At 37.0% G+C, this 24,109-nt stretch overlaps 1 protein-coding gene across 1 annotated transcript in view; it reads left to right on the forward strand.

The window, feature by feature from the left end:
• Positions 1-11,252: 11,252 nt before the first annotated feature.
• The window catches only part of Arid2 (AT-rich interaction domain 2), a 178,291-nt gene continuing 165,434 nt past the window's right edge, over positions 11,253-24,109 (forward strand). Inside the window, exons 1-3 of the mRNA XM_046435922.2 lie at positions 11,253-11,498; positions 11,614-11,707; positions 12,771-12,868. Coding sequence (XP_046291878.1) covers positions 11,407-11,498; positions 11,614-11,707; positions 12,771-12,868 — 284 coding nt within the window. The 5' untranslated portion in view covers positions 11,253-11,406. The remainder of the gene's footprint in view (positions 11,499-11,613; positions 11,708-12,770; positions 12,869-24,109) is intronic.

Raw genomic sequence — 24,109 nt, forward strand, 5'->3', positions numbered from 1 at the left:
ATCATAGATAACTGCAAAAATAATAAAGCTTCCTTGGAAAATATCTAGTAGTCCTTATATTTCTGTTGTGGTTATTACAAAATATGATTATTCTTACTAAGTTAAGGCTGTGGAGATTTTTTGTTTCACTGGCATTGTTGCTCCTATCTTCATTAATCAATTGGTTCTTCTATTAACTCATTTAGCTGTTACTCTTCTAGATCAGGCTTCAAACTAAACAAATAAAGAGAACTAAGGAATAAATAAAATCATTTCCCTTGTGAGCCTCTGTAAATATTCAGGTTATTATAGATGTTCACAAGAATACATTTTAGGGACTACGTGTACTTTTGTAGGATGGGTAGAAATATATGCAAGAGCAGACATAACACCTATTGGCAAGTCTTTATTTTGCTAAGTTTGGAATAGCATTTTGTCTGCTGATAATAATCAGAGAATACATTTTATAAGAGAGATTATAAAAGGAGTCTATGAATTTCGAAGCCTTTGCTACCCCTACATCTAATAACAATAGGAACAGTATAATATTTAGTTGGGATTCTAAAGAAACCAAATCAAAGTACCCAGGTACATTGCCCATTTTTCTTTCTTTTTTCCACACTGGGGATTGAACCCGAAGCCCTTTACCACTAAGCAACATCCCTACCCCTTTTTATCTTTTTTATTAAGAAATTTTCAGCAGGGCTGGGGTTGTGGTTCAGTGGTGGAGTTGTTGCCCGGCACGTGTGAGGCGCTGAATTTGATCCTTAGCACCACATGGAAAAATTAAAATAAAGTTATCTACAACTAAAAATATTAAAAAAAAAATCTTCAGCAGTTGTATATTTTAGGTTCATTAGTAGAGGGCATAGCCTGAATCTCACCAAAGGGGGCCTTTTCAAATTCTCTTGACTACTTGTTAGATCTATGTTAGATATTCATTTCACCTACCAAATCATTTATTATTATCATTGTTTGTGGTGCTGGGAACAGAGCAAATGATTTATATATCTTTGGGTTCTTGTAGATAGTGTCTAGAAGTTTCTTGTACACCTGCCACTTGACTTACCAGACAAGTGGTCCAACTTACATGTAGCTTCTGGTAGTGCTGCAACTATTGAGATAGTTGGTGGACCTTGGCCTTCTAGTAAAGAAAATTCAACACCATGATTTAGACATGTCCAAAACCCCTTCACACCTGTTCCAAGGGGGTCCATCATGAAACAACAAAAAAGTCCAAAAGACAAGAGTTTAACAAAACCCTATCTCAAAATAATAAATGAAAAGGAGTAGGGATGTAGCTCAGTGGTAAATGCCCCTGGGTCCAATCCTCAGTACTGTCAATAAAAAGTCATGCCTTTGACCTAATTTGATGGCTCTTAACTAGAATGTAATTTGTTTCCCTAAGTACAATCCAACTTTTACTTTCATGTTTTGAGGTTCAGTCTGGCAACTTCTGAACCAGGTCCAAAGACGACAGAGATTTTGAGGCAGATTTACTGCTCTGAAAAACCTTTCTCCACAGAACCTATTTACTTTTTTTTTGGAGGGGGGAATAAGTCCTTACTTGAGACCCATCACTCAACACAAGAGAAAATGTGACTGTTAAACTCTTTAATCAGAGAAGACTAACAAATGATCACCGTTACAACATCAAGTGCATGTCACTGAATGAGCACTTTGAGGGTTCATCTTGCAGCTGTCTTAGTCTATTCAGGTTTCTATAACAATACCACATACTGTGTGACTATAAACAACAGAAAACTATTTTTCATAATTCTAGAGGCTATAAAGTCCAACCAAGATCAAGATGAGTGACTAGTGAGAGCTCATTTCCCAAATGTCAGTCTTTTTGCTATTACCTCATATGATAGAAAGGGCAAACCAACTCTCTGGGGTCTCTTTTATAAGGGCACTAATTTTGGAGGACTCTACTATTCTCATGACCTAATCATCTTCAGAGGTTCCACCTTCTAATATCATCACTTCAGTGGGAAGGATTTCAACATGAATTTTTCGGGACTGGTGGGGAAGACACCAACATTTATATCAGAGCACTACCCTATTTTATCACAGCTTTCCTGTTTTGTTATTGAGCCTCAATAACAAAAAGGCTCAATGAAGAGTTTATAAGTTTGAGTGAAACTAGGCTAAAAATAATAGACTTAATACCTAGTTGTTGCTCTTATATTCTCTGCTATAGAAACTTAAAAGTTATAATAACTGCATTAAGGAAACACTAGATCTGTGGTCAGTTACCACAAAACATTAGGGGAGAAATCTATTCCTATAAGTTGCCTTTACCTAAATATTATTGCAATATTTGGACAGATGGAGTTAACATATTTTAATGTCCAGTGTATGTCACTGTTTTATCACAATAAGACTGATGGAAAATATGGCGAAATCTTTCATTTAGCAATTCATGTTCCTGAATTCTTACACTATGTTGATAGAAATTGAGCTGTCTTAGATTGCACTAAAAATGCTACCTTGGGTGAAAACTAGAGTTTTAACTTGTGTCTTTTAAGACACTAATAATATGTAAAGATACCAGTTTTCCTTTCTTGAGCCCATTCTCACCCATAGTCCTATATATTTGATACAGCTTTCTATCTTGAAATACTTCCCTGGATGGGGACAGTAGTCATAAATATCAGAGAAGCATAATGGTTTGGGGAAACAACATTCTCACCAAGTGAGGGTACATACAATCTTAGAAAGATAAAAAACTATCCGATACGGTAACAATAAGATTATTTCTCTAAATCTACTCTACTGAGAGGATAGCCACTGCACTATGGTTCTAGAGAATCACATAGTCAAGATTTCAACTTAGCCAGCAAAGGAAAGGTGTGCATTTTCACTGGCATTGAATGATGCTCTTATGTTTTTTTTTTTTTTTTTGGGGGGGGGCAAGTTGTACCAGACGTGAGTTGGGAGCTTTTTATAGGGTGGTTAGCAGTTATTAAATTGTACAAGGTATGGTAGTGAGGCTAAAAATGTTAGTCTCTTTCTCTCTATAGCAGTAATATTTATAAAAACATTATTGGTTGTAGCCTTAAAAGACTCATTTCAAGTATTTGTATCTGGCTACAAGTAGTGTGAATGGCAAAGAAAATCTAAGAATAATTGAGGGAAGTTCATGAAGATGGCTAATCTAAGATAAATCATGATCTAAGAAGTCCTAGAATCCATATTTAAGCCCAGTTTTCCCAATAATTCCCTAAAGAAAGATCGTTTTATCCTACTCTACCATAATTCATTTTTTTATTTTGCTAATTTTCTGTCATTCAAAATTTCTTCTTAAACATTTATTTACTCTTCTCTAATTATAAATGATTCAAATAAATTTATGGTTTTGTGCATAACTTCTTAGCAATTAATCATATTCTAGAAATTAGATTTTATTAGCAAGACAGAAAGTGTGTTTAGTAGAAAAAGCAATTATTTGGGAGCCAGGAGGCTTATCACAAAATGTTTACATTTTAGGAATGAGCTCAATATATAACTTAAATCACTGCATCAGCCTAATGATCAAAGCCTAAAGAAAGCACACACTTTTCTCTAAAATATGCCCTTTCCCTTTGGTTCAGCAGGGAGAGGGCCAAAAGGGAAAATACTACCGTTAACATACATGTAAAACATGATAGGATGCCAACTGCTCCTATTCTCCCAAAACAATTTATGGAATTGTGGATTTTAAACACCAGTAATTATGCATACAAGAATTTAATTACCCAAAAAAGTGCACACAAATAATGCAATAATAATATTCACTGAACAATTTGGAATATGCAGATTAGAATTGAATTTTAGCATAAAAAAAGATTATGAAGCAATATCTTCAGAGTTCCAATTTTACACTGGGCCCACAGATAAGCTACAAGAACTTGATATAGGGATAAGCCCGTGGATGATCTTTACAAAAGCAATGCTCAGGTACACTCTTCAAACTCTGCAGCAAACAGCAGTACAGCAAATAAACACAAAGAACAGGAAGACGGCAGTGTGACCTGGTTATACTATTAGAAACATTTTGTGGAGTGTCACCCATGAACACAACACACACTACTACTCAAACAAAAGTATTAAACTCATGTATCCCAAGACACTCCCAATTAGTTGAAGAATAATATTTGGAGTCTATTTTTAATTAATGTAATCTCTCATCCATACATTTTCGATAGAGGGCAAATCAAGAAACAGTTCCGTGTACTTATCTAATATAAACTTTTTTTTAAGATTCTGTTGTATGTAGTTCTTTAGAAACAAAATTTTTGCTAGTTTGTTGCAATTATTTCAATTTGATGAACTCAAGTTAGTAGTCCAAAACTAAAGTTTTAAAATGCTTTTCCATAAAGGCCAATAACACATGAAAAAAATAAAAAGCAGCACCTGAAGTAAGCTTCTAAACTTAACTATATACTTGTCTTGGGCAAAAAGAACTTTAACTTTTTTGGCCCTTTAAGATGTCCATGCCCACTGAGACCTTCTCTTTAGAAAAATGCAAATAAACACAACTTGTTTCACAGGACTCTTGGGCTCCCTAAACACCATAAATAGATGACAGGCGACAAGTTGACTCTCTGGTCTAGCTAGGAATATACTGTTATTTCAGGTCTTTAGAAAACTGACACTGAGAACAGGGAGAGGGCAGAAAGGAGGGTTTCTGCAATGGGCACAAATCCATCCAGGTGGTGTAGTTGCTTTACTACTATTTTTGGTGGTTCCAACTTTAACAGAGGATAGATACAACTGAGATTAGCAAATGACAGTTTCAGTTCACTGGGAAGAGAATGAAGTCTGGAAAATCCTAAAGATAGGGAAGCTGCTTTTCAGTTTCCAGAGAAACCAGAGGGCCATCTTTCAACCTCCCATTAATCCTGAATACCTGAAGTAGGAAAAGTCTTCAAGGAGTTAAAATGAATAGACACTGCAAAGAGGATCCAAACTCATTTACATAGCTATCAACAATCAGGGTGGTAGATGTTATTACTAAAATTAGTACTGTTATTAAGAGGGGAATTTGATTACAAAAATGCCTTTAAATTTTCTGAAATTTTCATCTCTGTTTAAAAATACCTGGAGGCATTGTATTAACTGCAAAATATTTTGCCAGTTATTTTGTACTCCCAAAGAAATATTTGTTTCTCATATACATTATCACACAGATCATCTAGAATACTTTTGTGTTCCACATGCTACAAATTATGTTAAAGAATCCAGAACACCTTAAAGAAACTGTTATAACTGAAATGTTGATCAGAATTTCCCTTAATATATAGCAGTAGGCTTCAATAATTTACATTGGTCTTGATTGGATTTCCATTTTCATCCTGTATATAAGTAGTCTGTGACATTTTCAGAGAAAAACAAAAAGCTAAATAAATTCAATTATTATTAACACTACTCTGACTCACGTAGCTATGAAGGAAAAACTGTATAGACTTTTATGAAACCTAATTATTACACAGTTTTACATTTCAGCTTAATTCCCATTTTATTGTTTTGCCAGCAGAACTGCCAATTCCTTAGGCTTTATAGCTAGTCAAGAATTAAATCTGTATTAAATACAGAATTAATTTGTCTTTGGGGTTTAATTTTTTTTAATTAATAGCAAAGTGCAATGTCAAGATGAGTCAATGTACCAAAAAATTGAGACAGAAAATCAAAATTCATTAAAACAATTTGTTTGCTCAGTAGTGTGTGTGTGTGTGTGTGTATATATATATATATATATATATATATATATATATATATATTTACATTCACTGAACATTGTCTTGCTTTTCCCATAATTAAAAAGTTCATTATTGAATCATATTTTTTGTGGATCTGAGTTTTCAAGAAAAATGTGACTTAAATGCTGGTTATTAACATTATTTCAGCAACTGAGTAACACTAATCTTAACACTACTGTGATACTAATTATGATTATATTTAATTGTCCCGATTCTCAACAAAATTTTGACTCTAACTCCGTGTTCAGATCCTACTTAAGTATTAAAAATTAAAAGTCCTATGGTCTGAATATTTCATGGTAACCTTTTATAAAAGCTAGCAGTTAAGAAAAATCTAGTGTTGGAGAACAATTTACTTGAGGGTCAAGTCATTCTCCCCCACTCCTTGACCAAGACAGGTATTCAGTAAATATTTGATGATTTTACAATCTACAATGATTAAAAAACAAACAAACAAAAAACAGTTCCTTGGTTTGGTATTAATGCTTTCATAAAATTTCCAGAAATTATTACAACTATAAAACAAAGTACTAAAATACTACAAACTGTATGAGCACTCAGTTTGGGAACCACTTTTTAGTTATCAAAATAGATGAAATAAATAAGAATGCACAAATGTATCACATTAAACCTCTAACAATTTTAAAAATTTAGGATTAAATGATCTAAATAACTAATGGGACTGATTTTCTGTCAAAAGCATATTAGGGAATGCTATTCTTAAGGTGTATTTTTATAATTGCCTAAAACTTATTTTTTTCATTTATGTTAAAGAATCAAGTTAGTATTCCAAAACTACAATCTTAATAAAAACCTTTTAAATTGAAAATTTTCTTACTTTTGGGAAGAATAAATCACACTGGATTTATGCGCAAAAAATAACCTCTAACAGTCTAGTAAAAAAAAAAAAAACATTTAAAATCCCAAAAAGCTTATCCAACCCTTCTGGGTCAAATCATTCAGACACCTGCAACTGCAGATTCAGAATATCTACTTTAAAATTGCACTCATCTGCAGTAAACTATTTCCTCACCTTTAAAAAATTTAGTTATCAACACTCATTAGAATCACCATTAGAATGGAAAGGCCTCATCTATGGTTTGAAGTTGTAACCAAATTTTCAGACAACTAAGCCCATCTAAAAAAGAACAGTATATTAGAGGCAAGAACAGTAAGCTATGAAAGCATTTTTACATTTTACCAAGAATGCCTCAATGTCATCTAAAGAAATATCAATTTAACTTCAATAGCCTTGTTCAACCAACTTACCCATTGTTTTAAACCTTAGAATAACCTGCACTCTGGCATGCCAATTCCACAACTTATTTCAGTTGTTGAAAACATACACTTAACAGGCTTAATTTGAAACTGGATATAGTTCTTCAAAGTATACTTGAAAGAGGGATTTTTTTTTTAATTTGTCACAATTTCTTGACTAAAAACTGATGAGAGGAATCAAAGATTTACACTAAATAACAGGAAGCTCTAATTATGGGGTTCGAGGTTTCCAGTTGCTATTAAAAACAATGCTTTGTATTTTCCCCATCATTAAGGCTTCATTTCATTTTCTCATCAGTTAACTGTATAAATTAAGTTTCAACAATTTTCACTATTACTGTTTTTTATAGGAATAGTTCTAATTAATGATTAATTTTACTTTACTCTGAGCTAAATTTTACTTTATATCTTATCAAATTAGTTGGAGAATATCTATTGTAAAACTGTCAGTACATCTCTTTAACATTTCTTTTCCAGAATCCATCTGCTCTATGCTGCCCACTATAGGAAATGTAATATGGTAATGAGAAATGTAATACTGCGCACTTAGGGTTACCTTAGTACAAACTCATAAAAAATATTATCTGGCTATGTGGATGCTAAGATATGGTGTTCTTGCAAGAGATACAGACTAATAGTGGTAACCAAATTTATTAAATATAAAGGACATCAGTAGAAACAGACAGGACCAGAAACTATCTTGGTGATCCACACACCAGCAATAGCAACCGGGTGCGGCAGGGGGATGGGGCGTGGAATTAAGTGAGGGAGGAGCAGCCTGCAGAAAGCTGCAGTTCAGCGCTAAAGAGGAAACGTCAGGGTCAACATCAGTATAAACAAAGCACTTTAAAAAAAATCATGCAAACACAAAAGATTACTGTAAATGGAAAATGACATTTAAAATCAATTATTCATGTGAGGCATATTTGTTTCATCAGATAAATCTTGTCTTTTCTTAAACCTTTACTCTTACAAGCAAATACTTTTAATGGTTAACTTTTGTCACACATTTTTTTTTTTTTAAATTCAATCACGGGAAAAGGGAACAGTATAGAAATCTCAAAAAGATCAAGTTTTATGTTTCTTTTCACTTTGACAAGAGTATATCCAAAGTGTTAAGAATTTAAATTCTATAGATCAGATATACTTTAGGATTTCATTTAATGAGTACAGACTCTTCTACAGAAAAGGAATTTTTAAGTCAATACTCCAGTTTCACATCACATGTTAAAAATTTAAAAAGGTTTAAAAACGTATCACTCCATGTCTTTAGGCTTTAACTTGCACTGAAAAGCAAAACACACTATTGCATGTTTATCTACACGCATGCATTAATAGCAGTCGGTGGCTTAAAAGTGGTAACCTCCTATTGAAAAAAAATGACAAATGTCACCCTTCCATACTGCCCTTCTAACTAGACACCAAGACAACTAGGCTTGCCCACTGCAGTTTGGGATAATAGAAGAGACGTCTGCCGCCTAACCTGAGACATTATTAACGTTCAATCCTAGGTCTCCAAAGAACTAAATTTCAGAGTACGTGCCTGGGTTCCCACTCCTGCCCCGTTAGCACCGTCACAAGCCGGCTCCCGGCCCACCGAGATCCCGGAGCAGGGGCCTCCGGCGCTCCGGAGCCGAGAGGTACGGACGGACTCTGGCATTGAAGAACTACCGAAAAGTCGCACGGCACCCGCGGAGCGGCCAAGGCCAAGGCCACGGCCACCACCCCGTATCACCCGGTCCTCGTCCCCTCGGAGCCAGCCGCGTGGCCCAGGGGAGATCCGTCAGTTGCCCGCAGCGCGAAAGAGCAACAAAGCCACCAAGACGCCGCAGCAAGTCCCCGGGGCAGGCAGTCGCAGCTTTCCCTTCTCCTCTTAGTTACAATTACCCCAGCGGCTTCTGGTACTTCCTTCGAGAAAAATGAAAAAGAAAAAAGGCGTAGAGGTGGTAGCAGTTGTCGACACTTTCCGCGCAGCGTGATCCCTAGGCTCCATCCTAGAGCAGGATTTCCAAAGTCGGATGCATCCTCAGCGGAGGTATTCCTTGTTGACAGATCTCTCGCCTCCCACAAAATGGGGCCGAGGAGGCGGCCGCAGTCTCCTCGATGGGCGCCGCCATTTTGTGAGGCGGCGGCGGCGGCGGCGGCGGCGGCTGGAGCCCGGGGTGTGTGTAATGGTTGAATAGAATGACCCCCTCTAGGGAATCCCCGGCGCTGACAGTTACGTAAGGGGCTGTGCGCAAGTGCGGCATTTAGGGAATCCGCACAGCCCGGGCCACGAAGCGCTGCGGCCCACATCTCCACTACCCCTAAGGGGACTGGTGGGGGAAGGGACCGCTGACCGGGTCTCCCCGGTACACCACCCCCTCGCCTAGTTCAGCCGCCCAGCTTCCCCACCTTCTCCCCCAGGGTCTCCGCCCCTCTTAGGCTTACGAGTCGCTCACTGGCCCTCGCGGGTCAGGAACTGACTAGCCACAGCTTTATTCAGACCCCATTTAAGAGACAAACTTTACTTGGGAAGTAAATCCGATTCCTAGAGTGAACACCGGAAGCATGCTGGACTGTATTACATAATTTTTTTCACTATCAAATACATGTTCCCATTGGAACCACTTCCTGAAATAACCCATCCGGACCCTTACCACCCTGTGACCTTGGGATGGTCAGTGACTTTACCCATTGCGGCCGTCACTAAAATGGAACTAACACACTTTATGAACTGTGAAGCTTAATTAACAGCTGTAGCAAGGCCCGTCTCTAACACCCGTTGTAAATGCAAACTTTGGTGTTAGTATTTGTCGAGATATTTTGAATTTCTCATTTAAGCAAAGGTTATTTCTTAACCTTGAAAAATATTTTATAGGAAAATCACATTTAAGACATTTTAGAGAAAGCAAGGAAAAACATTTTTATCGATGTTTAAATATATTTACCTTAATATAAAAATACAGACATTAACTATTATTGTCAAGTTGGACAGTAAGCTCCTCTACCAGCTTAATTTGCATAACTCTCATCACAGAATAATTGTTAGGTGCGTGAAACCAACCAGAAGCAAGCTGAATTAAGAGCATTACTTTATTTCTATAGAACTAGGACAGATAGTTCACACTGTATTTGATCTAGTTTGTTAAAGTTAATTGATGGAAAATGTGCTAATCGGGCCCCCAAAATACTAGCATAAGGCTCAGAAAAGCTGATTCCTTTAGACCTAAATGTTTCAAACAAGGGAACAAATTGATTATTCCGATCCGTGTACGTTGCGTAGTGTGAGGAGCTGCCGCTCGGAGATTTTTTTCCTTTCCCTCCGAGTGACACACCGTTCGGTAGGGCGGGCGGGCGGAGACTCCGAGGCGGCTCTTCCAACAGCCGCGCAGGGGACGCGAACATCGCCTCCACCCCTAACCCTGGAACAACCGGTAGTGGCCGTTTCCCTGCGCCGCCCCCCTTTCCGCCGGCTTTGTGTGTGTGTGAAATGTGCGGCACATTGCAGATGAACCCTAAGCCCGGCGAGCCGAGTCTATTGTTCCCCGCGAGGAGCTGCCGCGGCGGTGTGGAGCCAGGCGCAGTGCCGTGGCCGGCCCTCGGGGGTCGCTGTGCGGCGCTGGCTGCCGGGCCGTGGCGGCGGCACTGGCGGCGGCAGAGAGGGAGGCTGGCGGGCAGGCAAGCGGGCGGGCGGCGCGCAGCGGCTCGGCTGTTGCCGGTGCCTCTGCCCGGGGACTCCCCGGCCGCCACGGCCGAGGCCGCGCGTGAATGTGTGCGAGGGCCCCGCGGAGCCGCGGCCGGAATACACGCTGTCACCCCGCTTTCCACAAACCACCACACAGACCTCCCCCTCCCCACCCCCAGCCCCGCCTGCCCCAGCCCCGCCGCCGCCGCCGCCGAAACTCCCGGGCCTCCGGCCGCTTCGGCCCCTCACCGTCCGCTCGCCTTTCCCCTCGCCCGCTCGCGCGCCCCCGGCAGCAGCACCATGTTGAATCGCGTCCCCGGGCCGAGCCGCCAGGGCCGGCGGCGCTGAGAGGCGGGCGAGAGCCGGGCCGCGGGGAGGGAGGGAAGGAAGGGGTGGGGGCCGCGCTCGCCCCGCGGCTTCGCGCGGATCCGGCAGTCGCCTGCCCCTCTAGTTTCGCTCCGATTTCTTTAAACTTTTTTAGAAATTCCCCTCCCTCCTTCCCTCCTCTCCCCCTGGCCTCCAGCTCCCTCCTTCCCCTCCTCCTCCTCCTCCTCCCCCTCCCTCCCTCCCTCCCTGCGCCGCCGCCGCCGCCGCCGCCGCCACCACCGCCGGCCCATGACTGAGCCCCGCCGCCGCCGGCCGAGGAATGGGCTCCGGGCTCTGGTAGGAAGCGCTGGGAGCGGGGGGCGCTTTTAAAACACCGATCTGGGTTTTTAAAAAACCTCCTTTGAAAAAATAATGGCAAACTCGACGGGGAAGGCGCCTCCGGACGAGCGGAGAAAGGGACTCGCTTTCCTGGACGAGCTGCGGCAGTTCCACCACAGCAGAGGGTGAGAGCAGAACCGGGGGGGCAGCGCCGGGGCGAGCCGGGGCGAACGGGGCTCTCCCGCCCGGGCCGGGCGCGGGGTCCCGGCTGACAAGTGCGGGGCTTTCTCTCTCCCGCAGGTCGCCTTTTAAAAAAATCCCTGCGGTGGGTGGGAAGGAGCTGGATCTTCACGGTCTCTACACCAGAGTCACTACTTTAGGCGGATTCGCGAAGGTGAGTGGAAGTTTTAATTTGTATTTCCCTCTCGCTGGTCTCTTCCAAAAAGTCTCCTTTGACCCCGGAGTGGGCGCTCGGGGCTGGGGGGGCTGCCCGCGGGGGCAAAAGGCGTTCTTTTCGCTCGCAGCCAGTGGCACGGAGGCGGACGGCGGCGGGGCTGTTTTTGGCCTGGTGGCTCGCGTGCGCGCGGCGGGTGCGGGGCTCGGGCGGGCGGGCGGCCCGGCGCCGGCTCGCGTCCTGCCCGGTGCCCGGCCGACCCGGCGGGGTCTGAGCGCCGCTGCGGGGAGTGCGGGCGTGCGGGGCGCCTGCCCGAGCCCCGCGCCCGCCCCGCGCCGCGCGCCCGCCCGCCCGCCCGCTCATCAGCTCTGCCGCCGCTGCCGCTCTAGCACAGGCGGAGACACAGAGACACACAGACTCTGAGAGCAGTTTTCGTGCAACTCAAAATTAGCGCGGGCAGGTTTAACATCGATAATCGGCTGCGAAATGATCTCGGCTGCCGGGGGCACCGCGTCGGCCCGGTCGCCCTCGTTTTATACAGCTAACAAAAGAAACCAGGACCTGTCTCCAAATAGCCATCTTAGGCTTCAAGGCTAGGCAGAAGCTGTAGGCCTCAAAGAAGGGCCTATGGAGATGGATAGATCTGGGAGAGGGATCGGAATCGGATCCGGCCCCGGCCCCCCCAGAACCCGCGGATGTCGCTGTCCGGAACAGTATTGATCCTTTTGAACTTTTTTTTTTTTTCTTTAAGTGTAAACGGACCGCGTTGAGATTTAAAAGGGGGCGACAGAGGGACTTGCGATTGGTTATTGTCCGGGCTTCAAAAACAAAACAAACCCACCATACCCCCCCCAAACAAAACAAGTGCTGCTAAATACAGGGCTTTCTGGTGAAAACACAGTGATTCAAGCAGACCTTGCTTAGTAACTCTTACGGATCGATCTGAACCAACCAGTGATGCCTTAGTGTCTACAGATCTCTGCAGAATGGGTATTTATTTCATGGTTAGGTTAGGTTTTTCTTGGATTGAGCACTTTCAGACAAGTGTGAATGTTTTTAACAGGTTTCTGAGAAGAATCAGTGGGGAGAAATTGTTGAAGAGTTCAACTTTCCCAGAAGTTGTTCTAACGCTGCCTTTGCTTTAAAACAGTATTACTTGCGGTGAGTAGTAGAGACTTTTCCACAGTATTTGGAAATAAGGGACTTATGAGAAGTTTTTCTTTTTTTCCAAAACAAAAAGCAAACCTTGCACACCAAACAGTTTCTAATCTCTTGTTAATTTTATTCGGAGAAACATTTAATGTCAATAAGATGAGGGATTGTAGGAAGGTAAAGTTTTCCTCACTCATTTTAGGATTATTTACATTTTTCATACAAAATCATTACAGGTGACTTCTCACTCCCTATCTTGGTAAACATTCTTTTGTGACATTGTTACTGATTGCTTGATATCCACTGAGGGGCAGAAAGGTGATGCTTAGTAAAAGAGTTAATATAGTTAATGAAACTTTGTAACCTTTGGGAAATTTTTTTTCTTTGTTTTGGGAACTCCTTTTACCTTTTAAAATTCGGACTTTCAGAATTTAAGAAAAAACGAAACTTATGGTCTTGTACTGAGTCATTCAATAGTATTTCAACAGAGTATTTCTGCCTATCATAATATGTAGGTGCCTTACATGACCAGGATTATTCTAATTTTTTTGTTGAATTTCTGAGCCACCTAAACATGTTCAGGATCTTCAGAAAAATGAGGATAATATGAAACTACATACTATTGTTTGATTTTTCTTTTATTCTTTCCCTTATGTTTTGATTGCTTATTTGACAAAAGTAAATTTCATATTCAGTTGGTATGTGATATACTCTAGGTAATATCTTTTGTAATATTTTTATTTTTTTCCTCCCAGTTTTATTCTAGGAATACTTTCAGATTGTAATTTACTATGAAGTCATGTTTTTATTTTTGTTTATTTACCCATGGAGGGTCCTTAATTGGTTGATATTTAAAACTAAAATAATAATTTTTGCACTTAGTACTTTCTAATAAATATTGATAATAGTGAGATTACAGGATATCCTTCTGTTTTTGTTAGTGGCTTCTGCATAATTTGTTTTGTATTGCTTCAAATGCTCTCAAGAGTTATTCTGTATTATGTTCAGCATTCTGAAATAGGAAATGCAGTAATTGCACAGGTGTACTTTCTATTGGCTATCTTAGATTGACATCAGGCTTGAAGCTGAAGAATTCACAGAACTTTGTGGAGTAGTTATTGAATTCCATAGGAAGTCTAGAAGATATTAAATATGGTTAGTTGTTACAATGTGTGTTATGTGTGTGTGTGTGTGATGTGTGTCAGAATACATCTTAAAGGGATAAAAATTCAAAACTCAAACAAAACTGATCTCCCACATTGCTGATTTAGTAATGGGGTGAGAAATAGGAATTTTATATCTGTGATGATAGTCATTGGCTCATTTTCATTTCTAATACTGAGAGGAACATGTTAATACATGTTCTGGTTTTATGCCAATCGGAATATTTGGATTTTGTACTGTTTAAAATACATATTTTAAAGTTATGCCTGGTATGTGTTTGATTGATCGATTGAAATTTAATATCCTAAAGATACTGTATCATATTTGTGGCTCATGAGATGTGTATTTTTTAATTACAAACTAACAGTTTTAGCATAATCAATTAAATGTCTGGGCTTCAGTTTTTTATAAAAGTTAATCATAAACACCAGTTGTCATTTCTGTCATGGGATTATATCATCCTTTAATTATGCTTATAAATACTATTTTGACTATACAGTTTCAAGGTTGTTTGTAAGTATTTTCATTGTTCTCTGATCAATTTGGGCTTTTCTTGTTAGAAACTGCTTTTTGAACTATGTCCTTAGCTAAACTTGTTTTTCCTCCATATGTCATTCTCCAGGTTTGTTTTTGTAGGGTTGTAGCTAGGCTACTAGGAAAAAGTTGAAGCATTTGTTTTGGAAAATAAACCATGTGAAGATTTGCATGGCTTGTTAAAAAAAAAAAAAAAAAAAAAAAAACAAAAGAAATATGCTGGTTAAAAATTGAGTACTGTCAACCTTGTAAGAATTTTCTCTACTGGTGTAATATTGCACAATCAGAGGATATTTATTATGCTGGGTTTTACACCTACCTCAGAAAAAATCTTAACTGACAGAATAAATGTCAAGCTTTAACAGTATTTTTGTTACTTAACCATGATAGTACCCTTTCATGGTAAGAAATAGTGATCAGGTGACTTTATAAGTTACCGCTTTGCTACATCAAATTAAATATCATGGTTTTTGATGAGCAGATAATGCGGCATGTTTTATAAATCGCATGTAGAATAATTTTTTAATATGAGCTGCTTTTTCATTTGATCTATTATAACTGTCATTACATATGTTAGTTCTACTTTCTCTACAAGTTTAATATTTGCTCATATTCCTTGTGATTTTACTATTAATTGGATGAATGGCTGTTAGTCTGGTATCTTACATGTTTTCATAATATTATAAACATTTAAATAAGAGCAAACTACTGACCATGACTATGCTCTAACACTTATGTTTTTTTTGATACAAATATAGTCATTAAATATAGAGAGATTTGAGTTCAATGGTCTGACAAAAGTTTGCTTGGTTTTATCAGACATACATTTATTCATGTGTAGATTGTCTATAAAGATTTCTTGATCTCAAAATGAAAATGCTGTTGATTATTTGTTTTAACATTGGCATTTAACTTTTAAAAACTAAATGCCTACTGATAATGTGTAAAAGTCGTATATTAAAAATTGGGTATTAGTTGGCTGGGGATGTAGCTCAGTAGTAGAGTGCTTGCCTAGTATGCACGAGGCCCTGAGTTTGATTTCCAGCACTGCTAAATAAACATAATAATAATAATAATATTAATAATTGTATATTAAGCATCTGTGATATTTGTGTTCTTATTTACTTTTAGTTTCTTTCTTGACATGGACATCTTAATATTTTGCACAAATGTTTGTTGGAATATTTTTGGAAGTATGAAAGGATAATTTCCTAAATTTTATATATGGAGAAATTAAAGAAAAAATTTAAATGTTTGAAGGTCATACATAAATTGGACATAAAAGTTGTGTTTATGGTATATGTTCAGTAGTATTTAATCAGTCTTATAATTCATATTGTTATGAAGGTGATTTTGATAAATTAAAATATTAGGAAATTTATGTCTGATGTGTTCTATATTTAATTAGCAAATTTTATTTTTTGTTCTGTTTTGGTATTAAGATTGCGATATTTGCTACTCCTTTTTGGGTTAAGAATTTGAAGCTTTTTTTTTTTTTTAAATGAAGATGTAGGTAAATATTTCAAATATTTAGTTGAATTTTGTTTTCACTTACTGATCCCAGTAGTACAACTACTAAGAGTACAACTACCATCACCACCACCAAGGTTAACTTGATATTTCCATATAAGTTTAGAAAACTTGATTTTTTGGAAAGGAGATATCTTATACATTGAAAATTTGTTCAAACTGTTAGAAGTTTTCTTGCATTGAAAGTTGTAATAGTAAATGATTTTTAAAAAATATATACCTACCTTTAGTATAATCAGAAACATAATTGCACAGTTGCATTCACCAGAGTGAATTTTCAATTGAATTATGAATTTATTGTCCTTTTTATTTCTTGGTAAGTAAAGCCCTTCTTTAAGTTATATCTATAGATGAAGTTTAGATTTATCAGTTGAGTGACATGAATATGTGTTCTGTAGTATCCACCATGTAGATTAGTTATTATAAGTGAAAGCCTTTTATTGGTTACTTGAAGTTAAGTGAAAGACTTCAAGATTGTGATAAATAAGTAAATAAAGTAACACATTGAATTTACTTAACAGACTGAATAAACAGATAATTCTCTTTCAAGAAAAGAAAGTAATAGACTGGGGAAACAATTGTGTCTGAATAAGTATTCATGTATGTATTTTAAATTTAATTTTATAAACTCAAATTTTGGATAAACCTGATTTTGCTATTTTCTAATACTATGTTACATTTTTGAAAGGCATGTGGACTTCGAAAGTAGGAGTAGAAAGTGGAGAATGTTGAAAGACTGTTCAGAGCTCACTTAGGTTAATGTTGGTGTCTTGGAATCAATGTTTTCAGTATCTCAGAAGCCGTGTTTTCAGACAGCTTAGATTTGCCTAAAGTAGGAATCGTCTCCTTTTTTCTTGATAGGTAGTTCACTGAGGTTACAGATTTTGCTGAGGATACAAACTAAGAATTTCATAACTCCTAAAATGTTTACATTCTTTTTTGCATTTAAATTTTCTGCCTTGGTTGTTAACTAAAAATGTCTAATCTTGAACAGAGGCATTCTTTTATATTTCTACTTTTCTGTTCTGTTGTGGTCTTCGTATTTTCATAGTTGATTGTATGCAAAATCCACTATAATGTCTTTGATAGAAAAGTCTATCACTACTGTGGATCTCTTATATTCTCCAACTAAATGAAATTGGAAGTTGGGAAGGGAAGGAAAAACAAAGATTTTAATTCCTTGGAATTTAACTATATTGTCAAGCAAATACTTAATATATATTAAGAAAACTTTTTATTCTTATTTATGAAGGCTGCTTATTGTGCATTTTCTAGGCCTACTAAAGATTAATGATAAAAATGAATTTTGCCTGAATTGGGAATTATGAAGACATATGGAGCAGGATAGAGTAGGGGGTGGTAAAATAGAGTAAGAGCTGCTTCTTTGATCTACCACCACCATCACCACCACCATCATCCTCCTCTTTGGTATGCAAGGTCAATTACAGTAAAAATTCCAACTAGCCACTGTGAAACACTAGTTTTTCTGAAATGTTAACATGTTTTCTTGAAATGAAGCCTAATGATCTGAGCAGTAAAGCTAAAGTTGGGTTAGTTTACACAGTATTTCTTGAAGACTTTGTTTTGTTAATGTGTGTTGTGATCTCCAGAAAATTTGGAGATTCACACTATTTTTTGTCTCTTTTATCACCTCATAGTGAACGGTTTTCCCCAAACACCACTACACTGTTAAAATGTTACAATACCCCATGCTTGAGGAAGTCCTACTAAGTTATTCTGAACACAGTTTGGGAAATTGAGCCCAGGGGCACTTAACCATTGAGCCACATCCCCTTTTTAATATTTTATTTAGAGACAGGGTCTTGCTGAGTTGCTTAGCACCTCACTAAGTTGCTGACGCTGGCTTTGAACTTGTGATCCTTCTGTTTTAGTCTCCTGAGCCACTGGGATTATAGGTGTGCACAACTGCCATGCCCGTAATGGTTTAGTCTTTACACTTAAGGCTCTTATTTGAACCAGCAACCCCCAAAAGTTAAGTACCTGCTCCTTTTTACCCCTCCTGTTCATCATTCTAACTAGATTCTGCTTTTTAAAAATAGGATGTTTGTACTTGAAATTTTGTTTTTAAAATTTGTCTAAACAAATCTCTAGCAAATCATGGCAGAATTATTTATCAAATTGTTTGGTACAGTAATAATTACTTTTGTTGAATTACAATGCTAGTCCTGATAAAAATTAGTATTTGCTTCACTACCATGACTTCAAAAACTGAAAAGTCATATCATGAATTTTGATATTAGGGAAAAGCTGTTTAGAAGTTGAGACTGGTTTAAGGACCAACCTTTACTGATGTTTTAACAGTGGAGATGTTCGTATTATTAAACATTACCTTTAAATATTTTATGGCTTGAAATTGTAAGTGCAATTTTTATGGAAATGACTTGAATTTAAAGTAAATACATGTAATATTATTAGTTCATATGTTCATAGTGGAGTCAAAAAAGTTCACAGCTTCGTTTGGCTTATTCAGAAGTGCATAAAAATGCATATGTAGTAATCAGTATTGGTCACCTATCATAAAATTTACTAGTGTGTTATGGAGGAAGTAAAACTTTTAGGGGTCTTGTAATAAAGAGTTGGTAAAAGCAAATTTTCAATCTCAGCATTCAGGTTATGAATTTCATTAAGCTTTCCAAGAATTGTTTCTAAAATGGGATCAGACATTTTTCTTTTTCAAAACAAAGAAATTTCACTTGGGCTTGGATAATATTGCATATTCATTATGCTGTGAATTCAGAGGGTTTATTCATTTTTACAAAATACATGCCCATTTGACTAGGTACATTGCAATAACCTATTGCTGGAACTGAAATCTCTAGATGATGTCTGTGAATAGCTATTACATTCTGAGATGTTGCCCCCAAATGGTAGATCCATGATTCCATTAATACCAATGACAGTGTTTGCAGTACTCTACTACTTATTGCAACAGAAATTTTGGAGGGGAGGGCAGGAAGAATGTGTTGCTTTTGATGTTTGGGCTATTTAAATCTTGTAAGTCTTTAACAGTTCCCTTTCTCTTTTCACATTGTGCCATTGATTTGTTTAAACTAATTGGGTCATTAGTCATTTAGATTGTCCCAAATTCTGGATTTGGTCGATTACTTCCTTCTAGTGTCAATTAACTTGTTCCTCTATCCGGTATTATTTCTTGAAAATTAATTTATCTAAAGGTTGGTAACATACAGCTTCAATATTTTAGATATACTTCATAAGTAGTGCTTTGCTTTTCATCATATCCACAAGTTTAGTTGTTTTCATTTAGTAATGCTAAGATTGATCAGTGGTTTTAGCTATTAATAGTCTAAAACTTTGTATTTTTAAAAGAATGCCTCAGGTGATTCTTAAGTACACTAAGTTTGAGAACAGTTGATCTAAGTATTGTAATGAAACCAATTTAGTTGCTGAGATAACTGGTTTAACTTGGCATCAAAACATTGGCCAGGGCTTCATCCAGAACAAAACCTCCAGGGGACAATCTGGTCTAGGGGCACCTGCTTAAGCTGTATCTGTCATTTCTAAGCAGAGCCTGGACACACCCTATACTTCATGTCTGGGCTTCAGGGAAGGTAACAAGAACTCTATGTCAGTTAAGAGAGTGGGGGAGGAGAAACAAATGAACTATCAAATCCTAACTTATCTTGTTTTATAAATTGAATTTTAAAAAATTAACTAGAAATAAGTTTTCCTTTAGTCATTTCTAAATGGATAATTTTCTTAATGTATAACTTTTTAAAATATAGGTGTTGAAAATATTCTTCCAAGATGGGATACATTTGTTATATTGAGTTTATTAAATCCTTGTCTTGGTGAGGACTATTTCAGTACTACTTAGGGAAGTTAACATGTGAATTCCTATAAAAATAACAATACTAATAAATAGTTTGTTTAATGCAATATCTTCATTTTTCAAAAACATTTTCTTTGTGAGACTTTTTTTCCACATTTAAGAAATAATTGCTGTTAATCTTAAAAACATATTTAGAAAAGAATTATTTACACCACTCAAACTTTTCTTTCTGAGGCATATGGGTTACTTCTTGAAAGAAACAAATAAAGAACAATCTCTGGTTTGTATCTAACTCCTAATCTTAAATGTCAGCCACAATTGCCAGTCAGGAAATATATTTTACATATTTTCAGAACACACCGTCCCACTTCTTTCCCTGGGAATAGACCTACTTTACATTTTTAAAGCATTATCTTAAACATACCCTTCTACCCTATAATGCACATTTGCTAAGTATCTTTAGGTATATACCGTGTTCAGGTATGTATGACTTTTGTTTTTGCCAGTAAATCACTTTTTAGTACCATTTAACAGGGCTAAGCTGTAAAGTTGTTTTTTTAATGAAGGAGAATTTGAATTAAGCTGTATTGATAATTCATTGTTTGGATATACATCTTATTGTAAAATATGGCAAGTGTCTATAATTCTGGTTTTGCATTCTTATCATCATACTTGATCAACTTTTTCTTACTGTGCTCAGTGGTTAGTTGTTATGTGCATGGAGATGTTGTTTTTTATATAATTATAGTGAATTTTCTTTCACAGTAAAGTATTCAGGTTGAAATTTTATTTTGTACTTCTGCAAGTAATTAATTTCAAGTAAGTAAAATGTTAGTATAAATATGTGAGGTCAGTGGGAATATTATTCTGTCAAAATGGGTAAAGATTGGGGATATAGATTGGTGGTCTAGTGCTTTTCTAATATGTAAAAGTTACTAGATTCAATCTTCAGCACTGCAAAAACAAATAAATGAAAATGTAAAAAGAAAATAATATGGTAGAGGCCATAGTTTAGGGCTCTACACCTAGATAATACCTAACAATACCAACAATGTCTAATTCCTTAGTATTTTAGACTTGTGGCTGAATTTAAATTTCTCAGTAATAATACCCAGATTCAGCTGGGGTTGTGGATCAGTGGCACAGCGCTTGCCTTGCACATATGATCCTCAGCACCATATAAAAATAAATAAACAAAAAATAAAGATAGCTTAAAAAATAATAATACCAAGGTTGATCACACTTTCCATGTTTCATAGATTGAATTTGCTTGAGCTTAAATCAGACTGTGTAGTTCTTTGTAAATAGTAGTTAGTACTGTAGTCTGAACCTCCAAGTGTGCTCACAAGTAATAGGAAACCTGTCAACAGTGCTTATAGTTTGATATAAGGTTTTCAGTTTATACCATTAAAGAGTCAAACTTGTGAATTTTGGAGTCCTTTTTTCCAGCTAGCTCCACATTGGAATATATTAATTCAATCTAGTAGTAAAAAATTTGTCTGATTTTTGGGATAGTCCAGTTGAAAGGGATAGTCATTCATTTTTCTTTCCTACGCCATCTTTTCTCTGTTTAAAATGGTTAATTATTTATTATTATTATTATTTGTAGTATTAGGGATCAAATCCAGGGCCTAGCACATGTTAGGCAATTGCTCTACCACTGAGCCACATCCCCTATGCTTATTTATTTATTTTTTGCTACCTGCATGTGAACCTTTATTTACAATTCATCTAGCTCTATCAGTTCATTATTATTTTGTCATTTTTGCTTTATATATTTGTTTTTATACAGTATTGTTACTATTATTGCTCTTTAATCAGTTGATATCATTACTGATATAGTGACCTGTAATTATTTTAATCATATTATCCAAGAATAAAAACATTCTCTAATGTAAAAATGTGCAGTTATCAAATTCAGAAAATTTGAACATGAATACAACTGTATTATCTAACATACAGACCTTAAATCAGATTTTGCAAGTTGTCCCAAATGTCTTTTATACCACTGCATCCCATCCATGATCATATATTACATTTAGTTATTTTATTTCCAGTGTTTCAGCTTTTCTGTATCTTTTATGATGTTGCCTTTTTTCTTTTTTTGGTACTGGATTGAACCCAGGGGTCTTAACCACTGAGGCAGGTCCCCATTTATTTTGAGACAGGCCCTAAGTTGCTTGGGGTCCTGCTAAATTCTGAGGCTGGCTTTGAACTTGTGATCCTGGGACTACAGACATGTGCCACCACACCTAGCATGATTTACCGTTTTAAACATTATGGGTCAGATTTACTATAAAATTTGCATCTTTCTGGCAATTTTTTTTTAGGGTCAGATTTAGGTTAGGCATTTTTGGCAAAAGGCACTAGATATCCTTTTGTTCTATTATTGCTGATGTTAATTTTGGTTAAGGTGGTATTCTCCTGGGTTTTCCACTGAAAGTTTTTTTTTTTCTCTTTTGTAATTAAGTTAACCTATGGGAAAATACTTTGAGACCATGAAAATATCTTGCTCACCATCACATTTGTACCTAGTGTTTGGTGTTCTTGCATTTGAATCAGTTATTACTGTGATTTTTGCATGATACTTATTTTCTAATTCTTTCATTCCTTCTGTATTTATAAGCTAGTAGTCTACAGTAAGGGGATTATTTTCATTCTTATTTATTCATTAGATTTTCATTTTATATAGTTTTTAAAAATCTATTTTTGCTATGTGTTTGCTGCTTGAATTTGGCAGTGGGAGCCCTTTCAGAATGGCTTTCCATTGTCTTTTTCAGATGTGTATACACACACACACACACACACACATACACATATACATATATATATTTTAAGCCTTTCCTTGTTTTCTGATAATAGAAGATCTACTGGGGTTGACTTGTGTTTTGCTTACATGGCTCTAGAATCAGCTATTTTCTCTAAGAAGTCTTGTTTCTTTTAGTGTGGAATGGTACATAGAAACCAAGATCTGGGTAATAGATATGTTAGTTGTTATTGGGTAATTTTTTCTTCTAGGCTCTTCTAGAGGACAGTGCTAGGAAATACATTTATTTTATATAAAAGCATTTGTATTTTGAAAATCATGAGGCTGTGTTGATACCTCCAATTACAGTCCACATAATTTTTTTTTCCCCTTCTTTCTTTACCTGTAATGGAAACTCTAAATCCTACAACAATATATTTACTCATTTCTCAGTTCTATAATACATATGAAATATTTTCAGAATTCTTACACCCATATCACTACCAAAATCAAACCTACCAAATAGAATAGATTTGTTTGCAATTCTTTTTTGTGTTTGGACTGAACATACATTGTTAGAGGTTTGGCCTAAAAAAAAAAAAAAGAATTCACTGTATAGCCCCACAGGGTGGCACACACCTATCATTCCAGGTACTGGGAAGGCTGTGGCAGGAGGATCTCTTCAACCCAGGAGTTCAGGGCCAGCCTGGGTGATATAGGGAGATTCTGTGTAAAAAAAAAAAAACAAACAAACAAAATCACACCACAATGGTGGGGTTATTTTTCCTGGGTGTTACTCACTTAAAATATAATAAAATTATTATTTTCCCATCTGTATTCAATTTTGTTTTCCATTCATCCTTTAACTTCATTCATTTAACTTCATTACTGAATGTTAAGATTTCTAACAGCAGAGTTTAAGAAAAGGTGTACTTGGAGGTTACTCCCTTGCTTTCCTTATCTTTTCTATTCGTTCCCACTCATGCTTAGTTGTTAATCAATTTTTGTAGTTTCAGGGTATCCTTCTTTTGTTTCTTTTTGCAAAAATGAGGATGTACACACACATATATAAGTTATATATTAGTTTTCATTCTCTAAATGAAGAAAGCACTTCTTTTGTATTTTGCCTTTCTTCACCTTAATACTTCTTGAAGAACTTAACAGTAAGTTTATAGAGTCTAGTTTTGTTTTTTTTCCCCCTTTTTTAGGCAGTTGCATAGTGTTCCATTATGTGTGTGCATCCTACTTTACACAACCAATCCCCAATATAATGGCATTTAGGTTATTTTCAGTATATTAGCATAGTATATAATGATGAGTGATCCTCTCCATATCTATTATACAAACCTATTTTTGAATTGTTGCAGATGTATCTTCAGAGTAAATTTCTAAAGTGGGAATTGAAGTAGCAATGGAAAGATATATATATATATATGTGTGTGTGTGTGTATATATATATATATAT

Source organism: Marmota monax, unplaced genomic scaffold, assembly GCF_021218885.2.
Source record: "Marmota monax isolate L192 unplaced genomic scaffold, Marmota_monax_Labrador192_F-V1.1 WCK01_AAM20220418_F8-fsc00012, whole genome shotgun sequence".
NCBI lineage: Eukaryota > Metazoa > Chordata > Mammalia > Rodentia > Sciuridae > Marmota > Marmota monax.